At 29.1% G+C, this 19,047-nt stretch overlaps 1 protein-coding gene across 6 annotated transcripts in view; it reads left to right on the top strand.

Moving 5' to 3' along the window:
- Positions 1-503: 503 nt before the first annotated feature.
- Positions 504-19,047, top strand: part of LOC107443996 (TSC22 domain family protein 4) — a 290,113-nt gene continuing 271,569 nt past the window's right edge. For all 6 annotated transcript variants that reach the window (XM_021145687.3, XM_021145686.3, XM_071178647.1 and 3 more), the window contains exon 1: positions 504-1,981. In XM_021145687.3, the coding sequence (XP_021001346.2) occupies positions 708-1,981 (1,274 nt within the window). In that variant the 5' untranslated portion in view covers positions 504-707. The remainder of the gene's footprint in view (positions 1,982-19,047) is intronic.

Raw genomic sequence — 19,047 nt, 5'->3', positions numbered from 1 at the left:
TTTTTACTTATTAATACCCCTCTGAATAATGTAATTGATATAAAGTTGCATTAATCAAATAAAAAAGCTTCTCTTTTTCCAATTTATTAAAACATTTTATAAAAACTAGTTCAAAAATTGAGATAGTAAATTAATTTAACTCACTTTAAAAAAATTGTTTTTATAACTTGTGACGTAAAAAAAGAATTACAAATACATCTACAGAAACTACTGATAGTAGATTTGTGACAAACAGCAAAGGAAGCAGTTAATTTTTAAATAAATTATTTAATAGTTATTTGACTTTTCTTTAACTTATCTGAAATCTTAGAATTTGGCAATATAACTTTCCTATTTTAACTCTTAGTTATTGTGACAGTTCAACAATTAGTTACTAGATGGCACCACCATGACTTTGATTTACGTCCAAAGTTACCTTTAGACTTCTCTCGTTTGCTTTTCAATATATTATTCTCAGTTAACAGCATCGACCTTGAGCTACTTTCAAATATGTGTGCATAGATGGCGCTGACTACTACTCACGACTTGAGTGAAATCCCTTTCGTCTGCTGTAAACATATGATCGCCATATTCTTGTATTCGTCCGTGGGAGTGTCGGAGTTGTTAGAAAGTATTAAAAGTTCTTGAACAGAAATGTTTTGATAGTGCGCTCTTTCTGTAGCTAATTTATTTTTGGCTCGTAGGAGCTGATTTAGAAGCATATCTGTATGCATTTAGCTTTCTACTCTTGGCTATTGCTTTCATATAATTGTTTCTGCTCCGATATGGGAGATAATAGAAACACCGGCAATTGTAACGACAGCCAGCCGTACGTAGTAGGCATCCTCTCGCCGTCGACTACCCTGTATATCGACCAAATGCCTTCGGATAACGGAAATTTGCCAGCACCGCCGACCGATTTAAATCTGTCTCGAAGAAATACGAATTCTTTTCAAATAACAAGTGTAACTGTTCAGGGTTCACGCAAGAACGAAGATTTTGCTTATGACAGCGCTGACGACTTGGATGAAAGTCACACTGATGACCTGAGTTCTGATTTTTTGGATTCATCGCGTGCTGATAATGAAGGATACCACTCGGAAGATTTCGTAGATGACTTGCAGTCACCTTGTGGACCCATCATATTCGCCCAGTTGCCTACTAATATCATGGATCGGAATATGAATCTGAGTCTTGGTGTCACTCCGACTTACACCGCTATCGGTCCGGTCGCAGGTGGGGTGACCATGATGACCAGTAAGTCCGAAAGTCCAATCAGCGCTCAAGTGCCAATCATGAACCCTTTGCCGAACAACTGGCAAAGAAGATTCAAAGTCGTGAAAATTATGAGCAGCGAGCCTTTCAAACGAGGAAGGTGGATCTGCATGGATTTTAAGGATCCGCCGACTGATGAGCCCTCTAAACCTGAGAACCAGAATGGGACAGTTACTCCCCCGACCATACAGATCACCAATTGTGATCCGGAGGGTGTTCATGCCGATAATTATGCTCAAGTGTACGAAATTCCCATCAATCAAACTTTCAGTGGTAATTTTGTAATGGGCACCCAGCACATGTATGGAATAATTCTTCCCCAGGCAGATCACCTGCAGCCTGTCACTCTGATCCAAGATATGAGCTTACAGACCACCGGGGTGGATCAGAACTTTAACAATAACTTGGTGAACAACCAGAGCATATTTGTACAGTCTGTACCTGCTGATGCTTATGCCAATGCCATGCCTTATCCTCAACCCGTAGCGATGGTTGTCAATAACGGGATTCCCAATCAATCTCCACCACAGACTGCTGTTTATGATAATGCACCTGAAGCCGTCCTAAACCAAAGTAATGTGCTTGTAAATAATATTGTTGGTGATGCTGCTGCTGGTTTGACCGCATCTCGGGTCAGGACTAACTCTGAATCTAAAAGGATTGAACTTGCTAATCACGTGCTTGGTGGTGCTATTAAACCAAGCATGCCTACGGAGGAAACTGAAAGGTCAGATTTTTATTATTGTTATTTTTTATTTTAAATTTTTTGCTTGAGAATATATTTTTAGAAAAAGTACGTATGTGTAATGTGTGTGTTAAATATAAATAATCTCTTGATAATCAGCGTTCAATATATTGGACAGTATTTGATATAATTTCATCAGTGAAGAGGTAGCAATTTTTGATTTTTTTTTTATATGTTTAGAAAATAATAAATAGGTAAAAAATTTGAGCCTTGTTTGTTTTCAATTAATTTTTTGATTAAATTAGTTAATATATTAGTTAATAAATTAGTGATTAAATTAGTTAATAATTTGATTAAATTAATTTTTTGATAAATTTTTGATTTTAATTTTTTGAACCGAAATAACAATATAAAAATATGCCGCATGTGAAAAATACTAAAAAAATTAATTTTATCATTTTATGTGCAACAATGGAAAATAATTTAAAAAACATTTAACTAATTTAGAAAATATTTCATCACATTAATGAGTTTACTGTCTTCTAAGATACATATTGCTAAATAAAAAATTACATTTTTTTTCATTATTTAAAGATCTGGTATTATAAATAGATTCGTAAAGTATAAAATATAGAAGGGTAATAAAAATATCTTGCACTGCATGCGATTTTCAACCAATACTTGTAACTCTGGTAGTACGTGAAAACCTTCTAGATCTTATTTTGATTCTTATTTGAAGTTTTAAATAAGATCTAGTTTAAAACATTGCAAGCTTATACATTCATATTAGTCATCGCAATGATATTTTGTGCATTCATTTTTAATTTCTATACGATGTTGGAAAGTTGTGAACCTTTGATAGTTTCGTTAATAATACGAAATTTTATATTACCAATTAATTAATTTCATAATATTTCATAGAATTCTAGAATGAGATTTTTTTTCTCTGAAATATCTCAATAACTGAATTCTTAAATTAAATAAATACTAGAATAAAATGTTTCGAATTTCTTCGAATTTTTTAAATTATTAATTGAGCTATACCGTTACGTGATGCTTAAAATATTTCATCATAATTAAAATGATAACTTATTATTGTGTGAAAAATTCGCATGATGATTACTTATTATTACATAAAAATAATATAAATCTACCAAACCTTACTATTCCATTATTTTCTTTCTTATTTAGATCCTCTTAATCTTTTTTTTAGGATAAAAAAAAACTAGATATAATTATATTTTTAAAAGAGAACTAGCTTGAATAGAAGATTTGTAATTTTAAATGAGAACTAGTTTGAAGCATTGCAGGCTTATTATATCCATAAGTGGTCATAGTAATGATATTTTGTGCATTCATTTTTAATTTCTTTAGGAAGCTTGAAAGTTTTGAACCTTTAAAATTTCGTTTATTATACAAAATTTTATATTTCGATTTTAATAATTTCATAGGATTCTAGAATAAGATTTTTTAACTTTTGATCTAGAATAAAGTTTTAAACCTTTGAAATTTCGTTTATTATACAAAATTTTATATTTCAATTTTAATAATTTCATATTTCATAGGATTCTAAAAAAAGATTTTTTAACCTTTGATCTAGAATAAAGTTTTGAACCTTTGAAAATTCATTTATTATGCAAAATTTTATATTTCGATTTTAATAATTTCATGTTTCATAGGATTCTGAAAGAAGATATTTTTTTTCTTCTAAAAATTAGCGTGACTTGATTCTCAAATTAAATAAATACCAAAATAAAATAGTTCGAAATTCCTTGAATTTTTTAAAATTATTGAGTCAAACTGCTCGTGATGCTTAAAATTATTACTTATTATTATGGGAAAAATTAAATTACTTCTATCAAACCTTAATCTTCCATTCTTTTCTCTCTTTTTTTAAATTCTCTTTATTGATTATTTTAAAATGAAAATACCACACACAACAATCAAATTTATACAATATACTTTAATTGTTTTAAAAGATATATTAAATAGATGTTTTAAACGGAATATTAACTAAATGTGAACCATCAACTCTCTCTTATCTTATGGAAGTAGGAAACTTTTTGAAAATGCTTCTTTTGTAAATGATGTGGAAGAAAATGAAATTCGGTTTGTTCTGCTGGGAAACATACTCGCAGGTTCGAAGATCAATCAACCTCTCCTCTTAGATAAGCAATTTCTCTCTCTCTCTTTTTTTTTTTTAATTTTTTAATTTTTTATTTCTTAAAGATGACGTGTAGATTGTAGATATGAAGTCTGATAAATATTTTAATTATCTTTTTTATTATTTTTAATACACTTTATTATTATTTTCAAGTTAAATAAATTTACAAAAATCCCTTTGATTCAGTTCTGAAATATATATAATATATTTCAGACGGAATCGCTTTTTTTTCGCTCACATTAAGGCGGCATCGTTTGTAAGCATAGGCAGTAACTGTGATGGCAGGCAATGATTTCGCAATACTTTACTGAATTTGAAATGGATTTTCGTAAGTCTTTTTAGCACCAAAAAAAAAAAAAAAAAAGCTTTTTTTTTTTCCCACTTTAATCCGAATATAACTTTATTTACTGAAATTCACTTCTAATCAGAAATTTTATTTACTGCGAGTTAATTACAAATAATAAATACACTGTGATAATTAAATTGAAAATTATATTATTAATGACAACGGAATAAATATAATTAATACATTTATTATAATATGCAAAATTAAATGTATAAAAATATGTAAAATTTTTTGCGGAAAGAAAAATCAAAATTGTCTTTTTCATATCCAATTTTATGCTTTTTGCTACTTCGTTAAAAAAAAACTACTAAATTATTTTGGATTCTTATAATCTTATGAATAAATTTATAAATACAGTGATTAATAATGAATAAAAATTTAAATTGATAAAAAGTAGTTTTTTTTTTTTTTTTTAAAAACTCGAAATAAGATTGATTATATCTTAGTTTTTCTAATGTAGTTGTATTTGTATTTCAAGAATTAGGAATTTAGAATTAGGAATTTTATCAGAATTCATTCATTTTTGCTTCAGAATTGTTTTAGTTTTTTTTAAAAAGGTTTCCTTTGAAAATGAAACATTCTAGATGGGTGGATAACGAAAATGGGTAATTAATTTTGTTCAATTTGTCATTCAACCGTAACGACCTTCGAAATTTTGAAACGGAGTCTGTTTTAAGCCATTTTTTTTTGTACGAAGATATGCATTTCTAAGCGTTTTTTTCTCGTTTTAAAATATAGTATAAAATTTTATTCACTAAAATTCACTTCTAACCGGAAATTGATTTTATTTTCAGCCTTATTTACACTGCAAAGATTAAATTAGAAATTATGTTATTAATTAAAACGAATTAAACATAACTGATGTATTTTTTATAGTAATAACATTTAAAAAATTATAAAAAAGTTTTTTGGTGAACGAATAAAGAAAAATTTTAAAATGTCATTCTCACGTCCAACTTAACGCTTTTTTGTTCTTCTTTAAATAAACTTACAGCCATAGTTTATGATGTACTCTAATATTTTGGACTCTTTTAACTTTTATGAGTAAATTTATAAATACATTTATTAATTACGAATGAAAATTTAAGTTAATAAAAAAATTTTTTTTGGTTATTTTTAAAGACTCCGAGATGAGACCGGTAATCATGTTTGGTTTCATTGATGCTCATAGATTTGGACATAGTTAATCTAAACGGGCATTAATTCATTCATTTTTGCTTCAGAAATTAAAAAAAAAAAAGAAAATGTTTCCTTTGAAAATGGAACATTATAGATTTATGGCTGGATAACGATAATAGGTAATTAATTTTTACAGTTTGCCATTCAACTATAACGACCTTCTCCGAACTTCAAAAGTTAAAAGTAGTGATTTGGTGAGTCATACATCATTATACAATTTAACTACATACAGAATTAATTAATGTGGCAGTGCTTTAATATTTTTTTTTTCGTGCGCTTTTCTTATGATTTCAAATTTCTCAATGGGCAAAATAAAAAAAAGTTTCACCTTTTATAACTTTTGATTTAATAGAGAGATTTATCACTTTCACATAACATCCGGCACAACTACGTACGCGTGTTCTGCGCATGCTCTGTAGAGATTCTAAATTTTTCTGTAGTAACTGCACCGAACAGAACATACTTACGGAAAAGTGCTATATCTCATTTCATTAGCGATTTTTTGCTTAATAATAATTATAAATGATAAATTGCCATCGAAATTATGCAAGTTAACAAATGTAAGTTTCCAATTTCAGTTTAATCTCCTGATCCTCTGCGGCTCGTCTTTTACAGATTAAGAATGAGATAAAAATTTTAAAACATGTATGTATAGTACAGTGATTCTCAAACTTTTTTTTATTGCAGCACACTTTTAACGATTTCGAAATTTGACGGCACACAATGAAAAAAATTAGATTAAAAGTTGTTAATTACCTATTATACTCTGCGCTAAATAGTTTGTGATAGTAATTTTGAATGTAAAATAAAATAATATGTACTAAAAAAGCACGTTTATTAAGGGATTAATTTTTTCTTTCAACTAATTTTTTATTAGTTCGTAACAGTTATTTATTATTATTTTTTTTGCTAGTTTTTAATTGTTAGCTTGTTTTCTATAGCTTTTAACTGTTAGTTTTTTTACATTAACTGTTATTTTTTGTGATTTCTTGTTAACTAGTTTTATTGCTAATTATTAATTGTCAGCTTATTTATTTGTTAGTAATCCTTCGTTAATTTGTTTTTTATATATTTGCTTTTTTAGTTATCCTTTGTTAATTTGTTTATTAATTACTTAGCTTACTTTAATGATTAGCTTTTATTTCCGTTTGAAAGTTAATATTTAGCTTGCTTTCCTTTGTTAATTACTGATTTTAATAGTCATTAAATTTCTTACTTATTTCAAAATTTTTTAAAATTGTGTGTCAAAGAAAATTTAAACACTTCCATCTTATTTTAACTTATTTTAATATTGTCAGAGACAAGACAATCGCCGACAAAGACGTTCACGCTGTTAAAGCGTGGAAAAACTATAAAAAGTAATATTTTATATATAATATTATATATATATACTTTTCTTTAATTTAAACTTTACTCATAATAAAAAAAAGCATTACAATTTTTATTGTATAATTTCTAATATTTGGCGGTACATTTTAAGAATTTGGCGTCACACAAAAGTGCCGCGGCACAGTGGTTGAGAATCACTGGTATAGTATAATATGTAGCTATAGAGCCTTTGGTGGCTCAAGTGGCAGAGCGTTCTCCTTCTAATGAGGTGAACCAAGTTCGAACCCCAGCGATGGCTGGTAGATACGAATTCCGTATCCGGCTCTCCCTGACTACAATGCTGAGCAAAATATATCCTCAGTGGCAGATGGAACATGGGTTAGAGTCCTCTTGCCGTAAGGCTAACCGTGGGAGGCTTTCGTGGTTTTTCTCTTCATGTAAAACAAATGCGGGTGAATGCCACCAAAAAAAAATCTTCCTCGAAGGCNGCATCGTTTGTAAGCATAGGCAGTAACTGTGATGGCAGGCAATGATTTCGCAATACTTTACTGAATTTGAAATGGATTTTCGTAAGTCTTTTTAGCACCAAAAAAAAAAAAAAAATCGAAGCTTTTTTTCCCCACTTTAATCCGAATATAACTTTATTTACTGAAATTCACTTCTAATCAGAAATTTTATTTACAGCGAGTTAATTAAAAATAATAAATACACTGTGATAATTAAATTGAAAATTATATTATTAATGACAACGGAATAAATATAATTAATACATTTATTATAATATGCAAAATTAAATGTATAAAAATATGTAAAATTTTTTGCGGAAAGAAAAATCAAAATTGTCTTTTTCATATCCAATTTTATGCTTTTTGCTACTTCGTTAAAAAAAAGACTACTAAAATATTTTGGATTCTTATAATCTTATGAATAAATTTATAAATACAGTGATTAATAATGAATAAAAATTTAAATTGATAAAAAGTAATTTTTTTTTTTTTAAAGACTCGAAATAAGATTGATTATATCTTAGTTTTTCTAATGTAGTTGTATTTGTATTTCAAGGATTTAAACATAGTTGAACTCAACGTGCATTATTTATTTTTTATCAGAATTCATTCATTTTTCCTTCAGAATTGTTTTTGTTTTTTTAAAAAGGTTTCCTTTGAAAATGAAACATTCTAGATGAGTGGATAACGAAAATGGGTAATTAATTTTGTTCAATTTGTCATTCAACCGTAACGACCTTCGAAATTTTGAAACGGAGTCTGTTTAAAGTCATTTTTTTTGTACGAAAATATTAATTTCTAAGCGTTTTTTTTTCTCGTTTTAAAATAAAGAATAAAATTTTATTGACTGAAATTCACTTCTAACCGGAAATTGATTTTATTTTCAGCGTTACTTACAGCAAAGATCGAATTAGAAATTATATTATTGATTAAAACGAATTAAATATAATTGATGTATTTTTTATAGTAATCCCTGTGGCAGAATTATTTCTAGCTATCTGCGACAAAACTCTCTAGCATTAATATCTTTCTGCAAGATACTTTCAATAATAACAAACGTATGTGTTACTAATTTAAAATAATACAAGCGCAATGTTTACAAAAAAAGCTATATATATATTTTTTTAAAATTTAACACGTAACAATTTTTTATTCTAATATGGGTGATATTCTCGCATTTTGTTAGGGGGGGGGGCGCAAAAATTATTTCTTTCTTCGCATTTTGTAAATAATCATCACAGTAGAAAAAATAATAAAAAATCATGAAATCCATAGTAGTAATTACAGAAGAAAAAGACCGATTACGAAATCACGATAATCGGACTTCTCAAATGCGTGTTTCGTTTCGAGATTAAGTTGTTGTAAAAATTAATATTGTATAAAAAATATCAAATTTAAAAACTATGGAGAAATTAATAGCAATAGCTGCATAAAATTCGATGGAATAATTGTCTTAAAAAGTATATACTCAAATGCATGATTCGAATTTTCCATATTGTTTGAAATATATCGGGATTTTGAAATCCACGGGAAAATCAATTTGCCGATCAATAATTATCTGCCGATAATACAATCGGAACATTATATCACCTAAACCTAAAGGAATGATTCAAATATTACGAGTAAATTTCTGAAGAAAAGTAATTATTTTCACTTTCCGAAAGAAAAAATCATTCTGCAAGAACTCTGTGACGAACTGCGACAATGTCGCCGTGTCGCCGCGATTCTGCCGCGGGGATAGTAATAATATTTAAAAAATTAAAAATAATTTTTTGGTGAACGAACAAAGAAAAATTCAAAATTTTTATTTTCATGTCCAATTTTAAGCTCTTTTGAACTTCGGTAAATAAACTTACCGCCATAGTTTATGACATACTCTTTTTGGATTCATGATTTTTATGAGTAAATTTATAAATACATTTATTAATTACGAATGAAAATTTAAATTAATAAAAAGTTCATTTTTGGTTATTTTTAAGGACTCCGAGATGAGACCGGTAATTATATTTGGTTTCAATGATGTTCATGAATTTCGACATAGTTGAACTGAACGGACATTAATTCATTCATTCATTTTTACTTCAGAAATTAAAAAAAAAAAAAAAAGTTTCCTTTGAAAATGGAACATTGTAGATTTATGGGTGAATAACGATAATGAGTAATTAATTTTTACAGTTTGCCATTCAACTATAACAACCTTCTTCGAACTTCAAAAGTTAAAACTATGTAGTGATTTGGTGACGTCACTCATCATTATTCAATTTAACTACATACAGAATTAGTTTATGTGGCAGTGCTTTAATATTTTTTTTTTCGTGCGCTTTTCTTATGATTCCAAATTTCTCAATGGACAAAATAGAAAAAGTTTCACCCTTTATAACTTTTGATTTAATAGAGAGATTTATCACTTTCACGTAACATCCGGCACAACTATATGCGTGTGTTCTGCACATGCTCTGTAGAGATTCGAAATTTTTCTGTAGTAACTGCACTGAACAGAACATACTTACGGAAAAGCGCAAAATCTCATTTCATGAGCGATTTTTTGTTTAATCTTCATGGTTTAAATTGCCATCGAAATTATGCAAGTTAGCAAATGTAAGTTTCCAATTTCAGTTCAAGCTCCTGAGCCTCCGCGACTCGTCTTTTACAGATTAAGAATCAGATAAAAATTTAAAAACATGTATGTATAGTATAATATGTAGCTATAGAGCCTTTGGTGGCAGAGCGTTCTCCTTCCAATGAGGTGAACCAAGTTCGAACCCCAGCGATGGCTGGTAGATACGAATTCCGTATCCGGCTCTCCCTGACTACAAGGCTGACGTAAAATATATCCTCAGTGGCAGATGGAACGTGGGTTAGAGTCCTCTTGCCGTAAGGCTAACCGTGGGAGGTTTTCGTGATTTTTCTCTTCATGTAAAGCAAATGCGGATGAATGCCACCAAAAAATCTTCCACGAAAGCGTAATATATATATTATAAAAAAGAATATCGTTTATGTTAAAAAATAGCATTGTGACCACCTATTACTGGAAGGATTGTTTTATGTATCTTAATTTACGTTAATAAAAGAAAACAGCATTAGCAGAGTTAAACTAAAAATTTTGTTCATCATAGTTTTTTAAGAAAAAGAAAGACATTTTCTGTGCGTTTTTCGCAAAATTACAATGAGAATGCGTGTCCAATTTCTTAAGAAAATATTTGATACATTTTACTGATGAAGAAATTGAAAAGTTAATAAATAAATAAATAAAAATAAAGACTTTGAAAAATAGTAAGAGTTGAATGACCGTCGAATTCCTTTTTCATTTTTTGAAGAAAAAAAAAACGATAATTACTTCAATTGAAATCCAGATTTCAACCAAGATTCTAAAATAAGACGAGCAGTCTATCCCAAATATGCTAATTATGTTAGTTGCGTAACTTAAGCGAGTTTTCGTAGTTTTTTTAAAATGGAAGAAACCACATAAATAAATAACAAGCAAAAAAAAAAGAAAGAAAAAAAACTAAAAAATCATATTTTAAATACCTTAAACTCAAAGCAGAGTTTCAATTCTAAACTGTGGATATTTCTTGTCATAAAATAATTGTCTGAGCTTTAAAATGAACAAATAGCTCAAATATAAAATTTTTTTTTTTTTTTTAAATTCGCCAACTTGGCAAGAATTTCTCTCTTTGATGAAAAATTAAAATTACTAAAATCAATGACCGTCTAGGTCAGTTCCGCGACACGGATATTTTCGAACCCGCTCCAAGTTTGTTCTACTTTAGAAATGTTTATCGTTCAACGGTTGTTGTTCGTTTAACTGTTGCGATGCCGTTGTTCTTTAATAATTCAATAATTCCGTATTCAATAACATTCAATCATAATTCTTGTATCAACATTTAAAATGATTCTATCAGAATATTTAACCCCCCCCCCCAAAAAAAAAATTAAAATCTTATAAAACAGTACAATACAATTTCAACTTTTTCAAACTTAGGGAATATTCCTAATGAATATGGTTTGATCGTTTTACTTAAAATGCACCAATCAAATTCTCACTTTCTGCCGACCGGATGTGTAGTGGTCATTGAGCTGACCTCTCATCAGAAAGGTCCAGGGTTCGAATCTCGGACAAGCCATGGATGTTCTTTCTTACTCTGCACTATCTGTCCTTACAGTGGAAGCAACGTTAGCCCACCTAACATGGTGCCCCTGAAAGAGTGGCCAACAAATCTGCCCTACTGATATTTAAATGACGAATATCAATTTTAAAAAAATTCTATTTCTAAATGTATATTTTACATGAATTTTTTCCCACAGTATCGGTAATACACGATTATTTGTGGATCACCGAAGTCAAGCATTGGTGGTAGCGGTCAATGAGTGTGTTTTTGTTCACTTTGATTAACTTGCAAATGGACCGAGGTTAGTCCTCGTTAAACTCCTTGTGATTTTTGTGCTGCCTTCAATTTTTATTGGCTGTCGCCGATCACATGGTTTAACAGCCGCCATTTTGTTGACAGGTTTGAATGGTGAAGTTTCATCAATTTGTTATTTCTATTTTCGCTTTTCTTTTCACTTTATTTGTTTCATATTTTTAAATTAATAATGGCAGGTTGTTGCGCATTTGGATGTTCTAATAAGTCAAAATTAGGCCTTAAATTATATCGTTTACCTGATGGAGATCAGAATAAAGTACGACGAAAGTATGGCTGCATAGAATTGGTAGAGATAAATGGACTCCAAACGATGTTAAGTACGATAAAGTTTAATATTAAGGAAAAGCTAAAAAATAATTGTTCCGTTATATTTTAAATTGATCCTTATTTTGTTTTGCTTATGTAGAATTTTGCCTTTTAAGTTTTTAAGAAATGTCTATATTGAAAATTTGAATTGCTTTGTTTCATTTTATAAAAGAACTATGTGTCTATTTCAATTAACTAACAATTATGGGAATTATTTTCCTTAACATTATTATTTATAATTAAAATATAAAATTATTAAAAAATCAAATTGAATATAATTTGAATATCTTTGTACTTATTCAATAAAATATGTATTTATTTTTTTATTCAATATACCTTGCAGTTTGTTTTACTTTATCCACTTGATAAAATTAACATGTTTTTGTTTGTTTAAATATCAAGAATTATTTATTAAAATGAAATATTTACCATGCAATATTATAAATACTCAGATAATATATTTCAATCATGGTGGAATCTATATAAATTAAATGGCTTTAACTATTTTTTTTGTTATATCGATTAGATAATACAGTTAAAGACTAGATTAAATTGTGAAATTAACAGCCTGAAATTTTTTTGAAAATATTAATTTAGTTCAAGTAAGTATATTGGTTTAATATTTAAAGTGTGTTTTATAGGTACTTTTCCAATGCAAAGTCATCAAGTGCAGATAAATTAAACTGTTTTTTTTTTTAAATATTTTAAGTGCTATTTAAAAAAACATACGAAAAATAATATAAAAATAAATAAGTAAAATTGCTTTATTTACTTTCCCCGGAAATGGAAAAGTACTGTTTTATAGTTAATTGATAAGCACATTTTTATTTAATTTGGTATTTTAAAAATTAAACAGCAATTTCGAAATATTTTTCGATTTTGTTATTTGCATCTAAAATTTAATATTTAATTTTAAATTCTACTAATTGTACTTAAAGTTTAAGTAATTTTTCATTATGAAAGACCAAATAACAATTGGTATTGATTAAGAAGAAAAAGATTTGAAATATTGTGGAAAAAAATTTCCTTTTTCTTTGAACACTGATAATAATGTCCGTAATGATTTAAATTCCCAAATCTTACCACCCTTTAAACCTCATAAAAAATCTGACTACAAAAAATTTGAAAGAGTTAAGAAAAAGAAAAAAATTATAGCAGATTATGAAAGACGAAATGAGAAAGTTTTAACTTATATAGATAAGATATTATTTTCACTGAATAGAATAAAAATAAAACAAATAATTTCAGAAAGAAAAAAATAAAATAAATAAATAGTAAATATTTAAGTTAACTTCAAAAATATTTAAATATTGACCAAGAAAAAATGGCGTTTAAGAATACTAATTCCTTATTTCTACATTGAGAGTAGCCGCCACCAAGATGGCGTCGTGTCGCTACTTAATCTACGCATCCGGGTCTTAAATCTCCTCTGCAGATTATTAAAATTGAGATGGATCATCCCTAAGTATGTTTTCCAGTCTGTCGCCAATAGCCCACTGTACAGGTCTAGTGTGACGTAAATAAATTACTAGTACTACTTATATTAATTTTTATTTTTATGGAAAGTGATAAAAATATTGTCGGTCCAGTATTTGAGAATATTTTGTATTAAAATGAAAAGTTTACTTTCAAAACATTTGAATTCTTCACAAAATCTTTTGTTTCTAACAATAAGAGAAGAAAATAACATCTCATTTTTCTCTTAAATTTTTCTGTCTGTTTTTCGAACAACGTAGTCAGAACAGTTTGGAGCAGGTTGCAAAAGCTCCGTGTCACGTTACAGTGCCACGAATTCTCTGTTTTTCCGAGAAATGCAACGTTGTTTTAAAATATTAAAAAGTTTCTTCACAAACGAATTTCTTTTTCACAAAATCGTAGCTTTTCTTTATTTTGACATTTTCGACATTTTCTCTCCCTGTTGGTGTGATTTTTTATAAAATAATTCTCTCGCATCTGTTGTCTTTCCCTTCTTTTGTTTGCATTTTTCTTTTATTCTTTTTTTTTTAAATTAATATAGTCGCTGTATAACTACTAGAATTACTTCAACACAATATCTTAAAGTAGGTTTTCCTCACGTTTCTTTTCTTCTTTTGCTCGAAATGTTTTATTTTATCAATATAAAATTCGTATTATTATTTAATGTTTTTACGTTAACTGCTATGAAATAACTATAAGAGTTTAAATTTCTGTAGTGATCGCACAACAGAACCTTTAATATTTATTTATGCAAAATATTTGTGCTGAAAATTCAAACTTAAATAAACGTATTTTAGCGAAGATCAATCTCATTCTCTTTCATGAGTATCATTTGATCTATATAATAAGAAAACCCCTCACAGTCAGTTTGACACAAATGGGATTCGAACCTATGGTCCATCCGATACTAAGAATATTTTCTGTCAAAATTTACCAAACACAATTTTACGAATCCTTTACTTATCTTCGCTTTAAAGGATATAAACGCTGGTTTCATAGCTCCGAGGTTTCGTTAAGATTTTTCCTACTTCTTATCTTCAATTTTTGAGCCAGATTTATTCTATAACATTCAATTTCCTTACTTTGAGTTGTAATGTTTTCGTTTAGTGCAGTAGAGCTGCTTCTAGCTTTGATGTTATCATACTCTACATTCAATCCAATCTAGATTTTTGGTTTGAACCAAGATTTCCATTAACCTTTTAAAGAGTATCAAAAAATTTTCAGAAATGAGCTAAATTTCTGTATGAAGATGCAAGTGAAAACTTTGGAAATTATATTAATTAGTTAAAAAAAAGTCGGCCTTCAATTAATTAAAGACTTAAATAATATTCGGAATAAAATTGAAAACGATTTAAAATTAAACTACTTTATTTTGTCAAACTTAACATCAAATCCAATCTATTTAAGTATATTATGTTTGCGTTTGATGCGGTATAGCTGCATCCGGCTTTTGTGTTATCAACTTCTAATCTCAATCCAATCTAATTCAATCCAGAACTTGGGTTTGAACCAAGATGCAAATTAACTATTTAAACAGCATCGAAAATTTATTTATGAGTTAAATTTTCGTAGGAAGATGCAAGTAAAAGCTTTGAAAATTATCGCTGTAAATAAACATTAATTGAGAATATTTAGGAAAAAATTTAATAACGTCAAGCATTATTTTTAAATATTTCTTTTTGTTCTATAATTGATGAAATTTCGCATTTAAACTTATGAATGAAATCGATAGTTCAAAAGTAATTAAGAAATATTTCCGGATTTCCTGCAGCACTGCTTTAGACACAGCTTCTTTTACACATCTTTCCGACTTTAACGAGATCGATAAATGTATTGCGTCATCCTGTCTGCCAGAGCATGTGTTCATTCAAATCCTGACTATATTTCCGCTATAATATTTTATGAAAGTTCGAGAGCAGGCCGTTGCCAAGCATAATAAATATACATATTCGCTTTGACTCCACCTATAATAGGCTGCAGTGTTTCCTTTGCCCATACTAAATCTTTCGGCAAAGATCGTAAACTCGTTCTCGTGTCGGACACATTTCTCTCGTAATTGGGCGATGACGTCGTGTGGACATTATCGTATATTAAGTTCAAGAAACTGCTTCATTACTTTAATTGTTTGTAGGCATAGGATATTTTTTTAAAACTTTATGAAAGGATACTTTTTCCGATTTGCTAATATTATTTTCGATATCGATGACGGTAAATACATCATCGAATTGAATGATAAATAATAAACATTCTAGAAAATATAGGAATTTCAACATCGCGATTGTATCGTTGAGAAATATTGATATGTATGTACTGATTGTATATCTTGTTGTTTTGTTCAAGTAATTAGCATTATTTTTGCATAACAATTGAAATTTTATAACCGTCGTCGAACAGCCGGTCCAATTTTTGGGTTTACAACAATTAATAACTAGCTTAACCCCGCCCCGCCCACGCAAGGGGGCATCTGGGGACACATCGATAACTCGGAGTTCGCTCAAAACGTTCAATCACATAAGCCAGTGTTTCCCAAACTTATGACTTTTGTGTACCCTTTCTAAATTTTTCGTAACGCTGTGTACCACTAATACAAAATGAATGTATTTTGTACTGTAAAAAAAATTCCCAAAAGTTAAAAATCATAACTGGCTGTTGATACCTCTCATTATTAACTGTTAACTCTGCAAAAAATAGCCAATAGAAAAATACGTCATCGTAAATTTTCATGGCTTGCTTTGTTTTTCAATAAAATTTTGTGAAATTTTCGTATAAGAACGTGTATCCCCATTCCCCGCTAAACTGTTCCTGTACCCCTGGGGGTACGCGTACCACACTTTGGGAAACACTGACTTAAGCAAACATATTCAAAAAGTTTCAAATTAGAGTTTTAACAAATAGGGAGAACATTAAATATGAAATCTACAAAACAGCGTTACTTAGAAACAACTAATGTTCGACACCGTAACCTTGTAATTTTGAACCCAATCCAGAAGACAAGGAAACTGCCGGATCAAGTAGTGGGCGAAATTTGTCTTCGTGGAGGACTTTTTGATAAAACTAACCAGCATTTTCGTACATGGAGAGCAAAACAACGAAAATCTTCCAGGGTTGACTCAATGGCAAGGGTAACCCATGACCACTGAGGATATTCTACGTCAGCGCCGTAGTCGGTGCAAGCCAGGTGTGGAATTTGTAATTACCAGCATTCGCTGGGATTCGAACCCAGCTCCCCTCATTGGAAGGCGAACGCTCTATCCCCTGATCCACCACGACTCCCAATTGAAATTTAAGAAAATTCTTTATAATATCTTATTTAGAGCCACAGTAGCTAAGGGAACGGATCACTCTCCTCCCGATAAGGTGACCTGGGTTCGCCCCTCAGCGGAGTCTGTTGGATTGGAAATCTGCTTCGGTTCGCTCTGACTACAGTGCTGAAGAAAAATATACTTAGTGGTAGACGGGTCACGGATTAAAATCCCTTTACTGTCGGGCTAACTGGCGAAGATTTTCGTGATTTTTTCAATTCTTCCTTATAATGCAATACGGGTTAGTTCAACCAAAATGTTTTCGATGTAAACAAGTTTGTTCCAGTGCTTGAGCCAGGGAGCTAGTTACCTTGCCTTCTGGGTTGTTAATTATAAGGCCACTGAGAACGTTGATGTTTGTTAACCCAAAAATGTGTCGGCTTTTCAACGCTGATTTTATTTTATAAATTAAAATAAATTAAAATAATGTATTCGGTTATTATCATTGACGATGATATTATCGTACAATGTATGTAGTTTTGTATGTAGTTTATCCTAATGTTTTCGTTAATTATAGTTTATAGTTTATTGTGTTTTCAGAAGAAAAATTTTCTAGAGGTATTGAAACGATGCCATTTTGTGAAAATTGTAAATAGAAAAGTTTTTTTTCCTTCTCTATTACTTAATCAAATTATTGAATTGTTTTGAGGACTTTTGTGTATGTTAAGTTCATTTCCTTGAAAAGGTAGTCATAAGAATTAAAAAAAGTTTAACTAGGAAATAAATATCGAAATATAAATTTTGGTAATCAATTTAATTATAATTGAAAAGAAAATTACGGAAAAATCGAAAGAATTGGCAAGTGTGCATGATATTTACAGCAAATTGTGCGAACAATTTTCAAAATATGTCATTACCGCAAGGTTTTAAAAATGCCAATATTTTATGATACTTTGATTTATCGAATTCTCACTGAAAACACTTTTGGTCTAATGGTCGGATGTTTATTTACTAAGTTTCAATCTTACATTGATTGAATTACGATTTAGAATCTTAGATCGTTTATTTTCCTAAGCAAAACATTTGAGATATAATTTTTCTAAGTTGTGTTTCGTTATCAATAATTATTTCAAATGTAACTTCGAAAAATGATTATTAATGTAAATATATGTAGTTGTTTGTTTCTCAGAAAATTAATTTCGCTTATATGTTAAATTTTTTTATACAATTAATAAATTTATTTAATTACATTCGAATAAAGAAGGAACAATACTGCACTCTGTAGGAGGAATACGGCCCAGGGTTGGGGTTTTGGACGTCATAAACTGGTTTTGGACAGGACACGTGGGTTTTACTGTCTTAAACTGGGTAAAACTGCCCCAAACTGGGTAAAACTGTCCTAAACTGGGTTAAACTGTCTTAAAGTGTCCAAAACCTTGAACTTTGGTAAAAGGTAAAAATTCTCTTGGTGTAACCATTATACACATAATAATTACATGTATCAATAAATATTTGATATTTTTTAAACAATTTACTATACCTTATTAAGAGAAAATAATATAATATAATAGGAAAAGGTTTATAATTTTTGAAGCTCCACAATTCATTGAACAACAAAAGTGAATAACTAATCCTTTAAATATAAATATGCTTTTAATACTGATAAATAATATTTTTGCATAAGGATAAATATGGCAATATTAAAAAATAATAATTTTTCTTAAAAAAAATACTAAATTTGTTCAAAAATTAACCTTTTATTTTTCACAATATTTTTTTTAAAAAAATTTTATGATTTCTGCATCACAGGATGATAAAAAAAGACATCTATTTAAAAAAAAATATTTTTAAATATAAATATATTAGTTTAAATTGAAAATACAAAATAACTGAAAAATGTATTAACAATTTTGAAGAGCATAACATCAGTCTTAGTTACTGTCACTGGTGATGTATCACCACTATGCTAAAAGAATTGAACATGAATGAAATAAAAGTATTCTTGAATAGTACTATAGATAAATAAACCTGTTTATTACGAACCAAGCACTTAGTGCCTAATATTTTAACCTGTATGGCAAGGCCAAACTGTAGTTATGTACTATTGAATGAGAGGACCAATTGAACTTGATTACT

The sequence above is a fragment of the Parasteatoda tepidariorum genome, chromosome 3, assembly GCF_043381705.1.
Source record: "Parasteatoda tepidariorum isolate YZ-2023 chromosome 3, CAS_Ptep_4.0, whole genome shotgun sequence".
NCBI classification, from domain to species: Eukaryota; Metazoa; Arthropoda; class Arachnida; order Araneae; family Theridiidae; genus Parasteatoda; species Parasteatoda tepidariorum.
The sequence above is the reverse complement of the archived record's forward strand: the minus strand, read 5'-3'. Positions and strand labels throughout refer to the sequence as shown.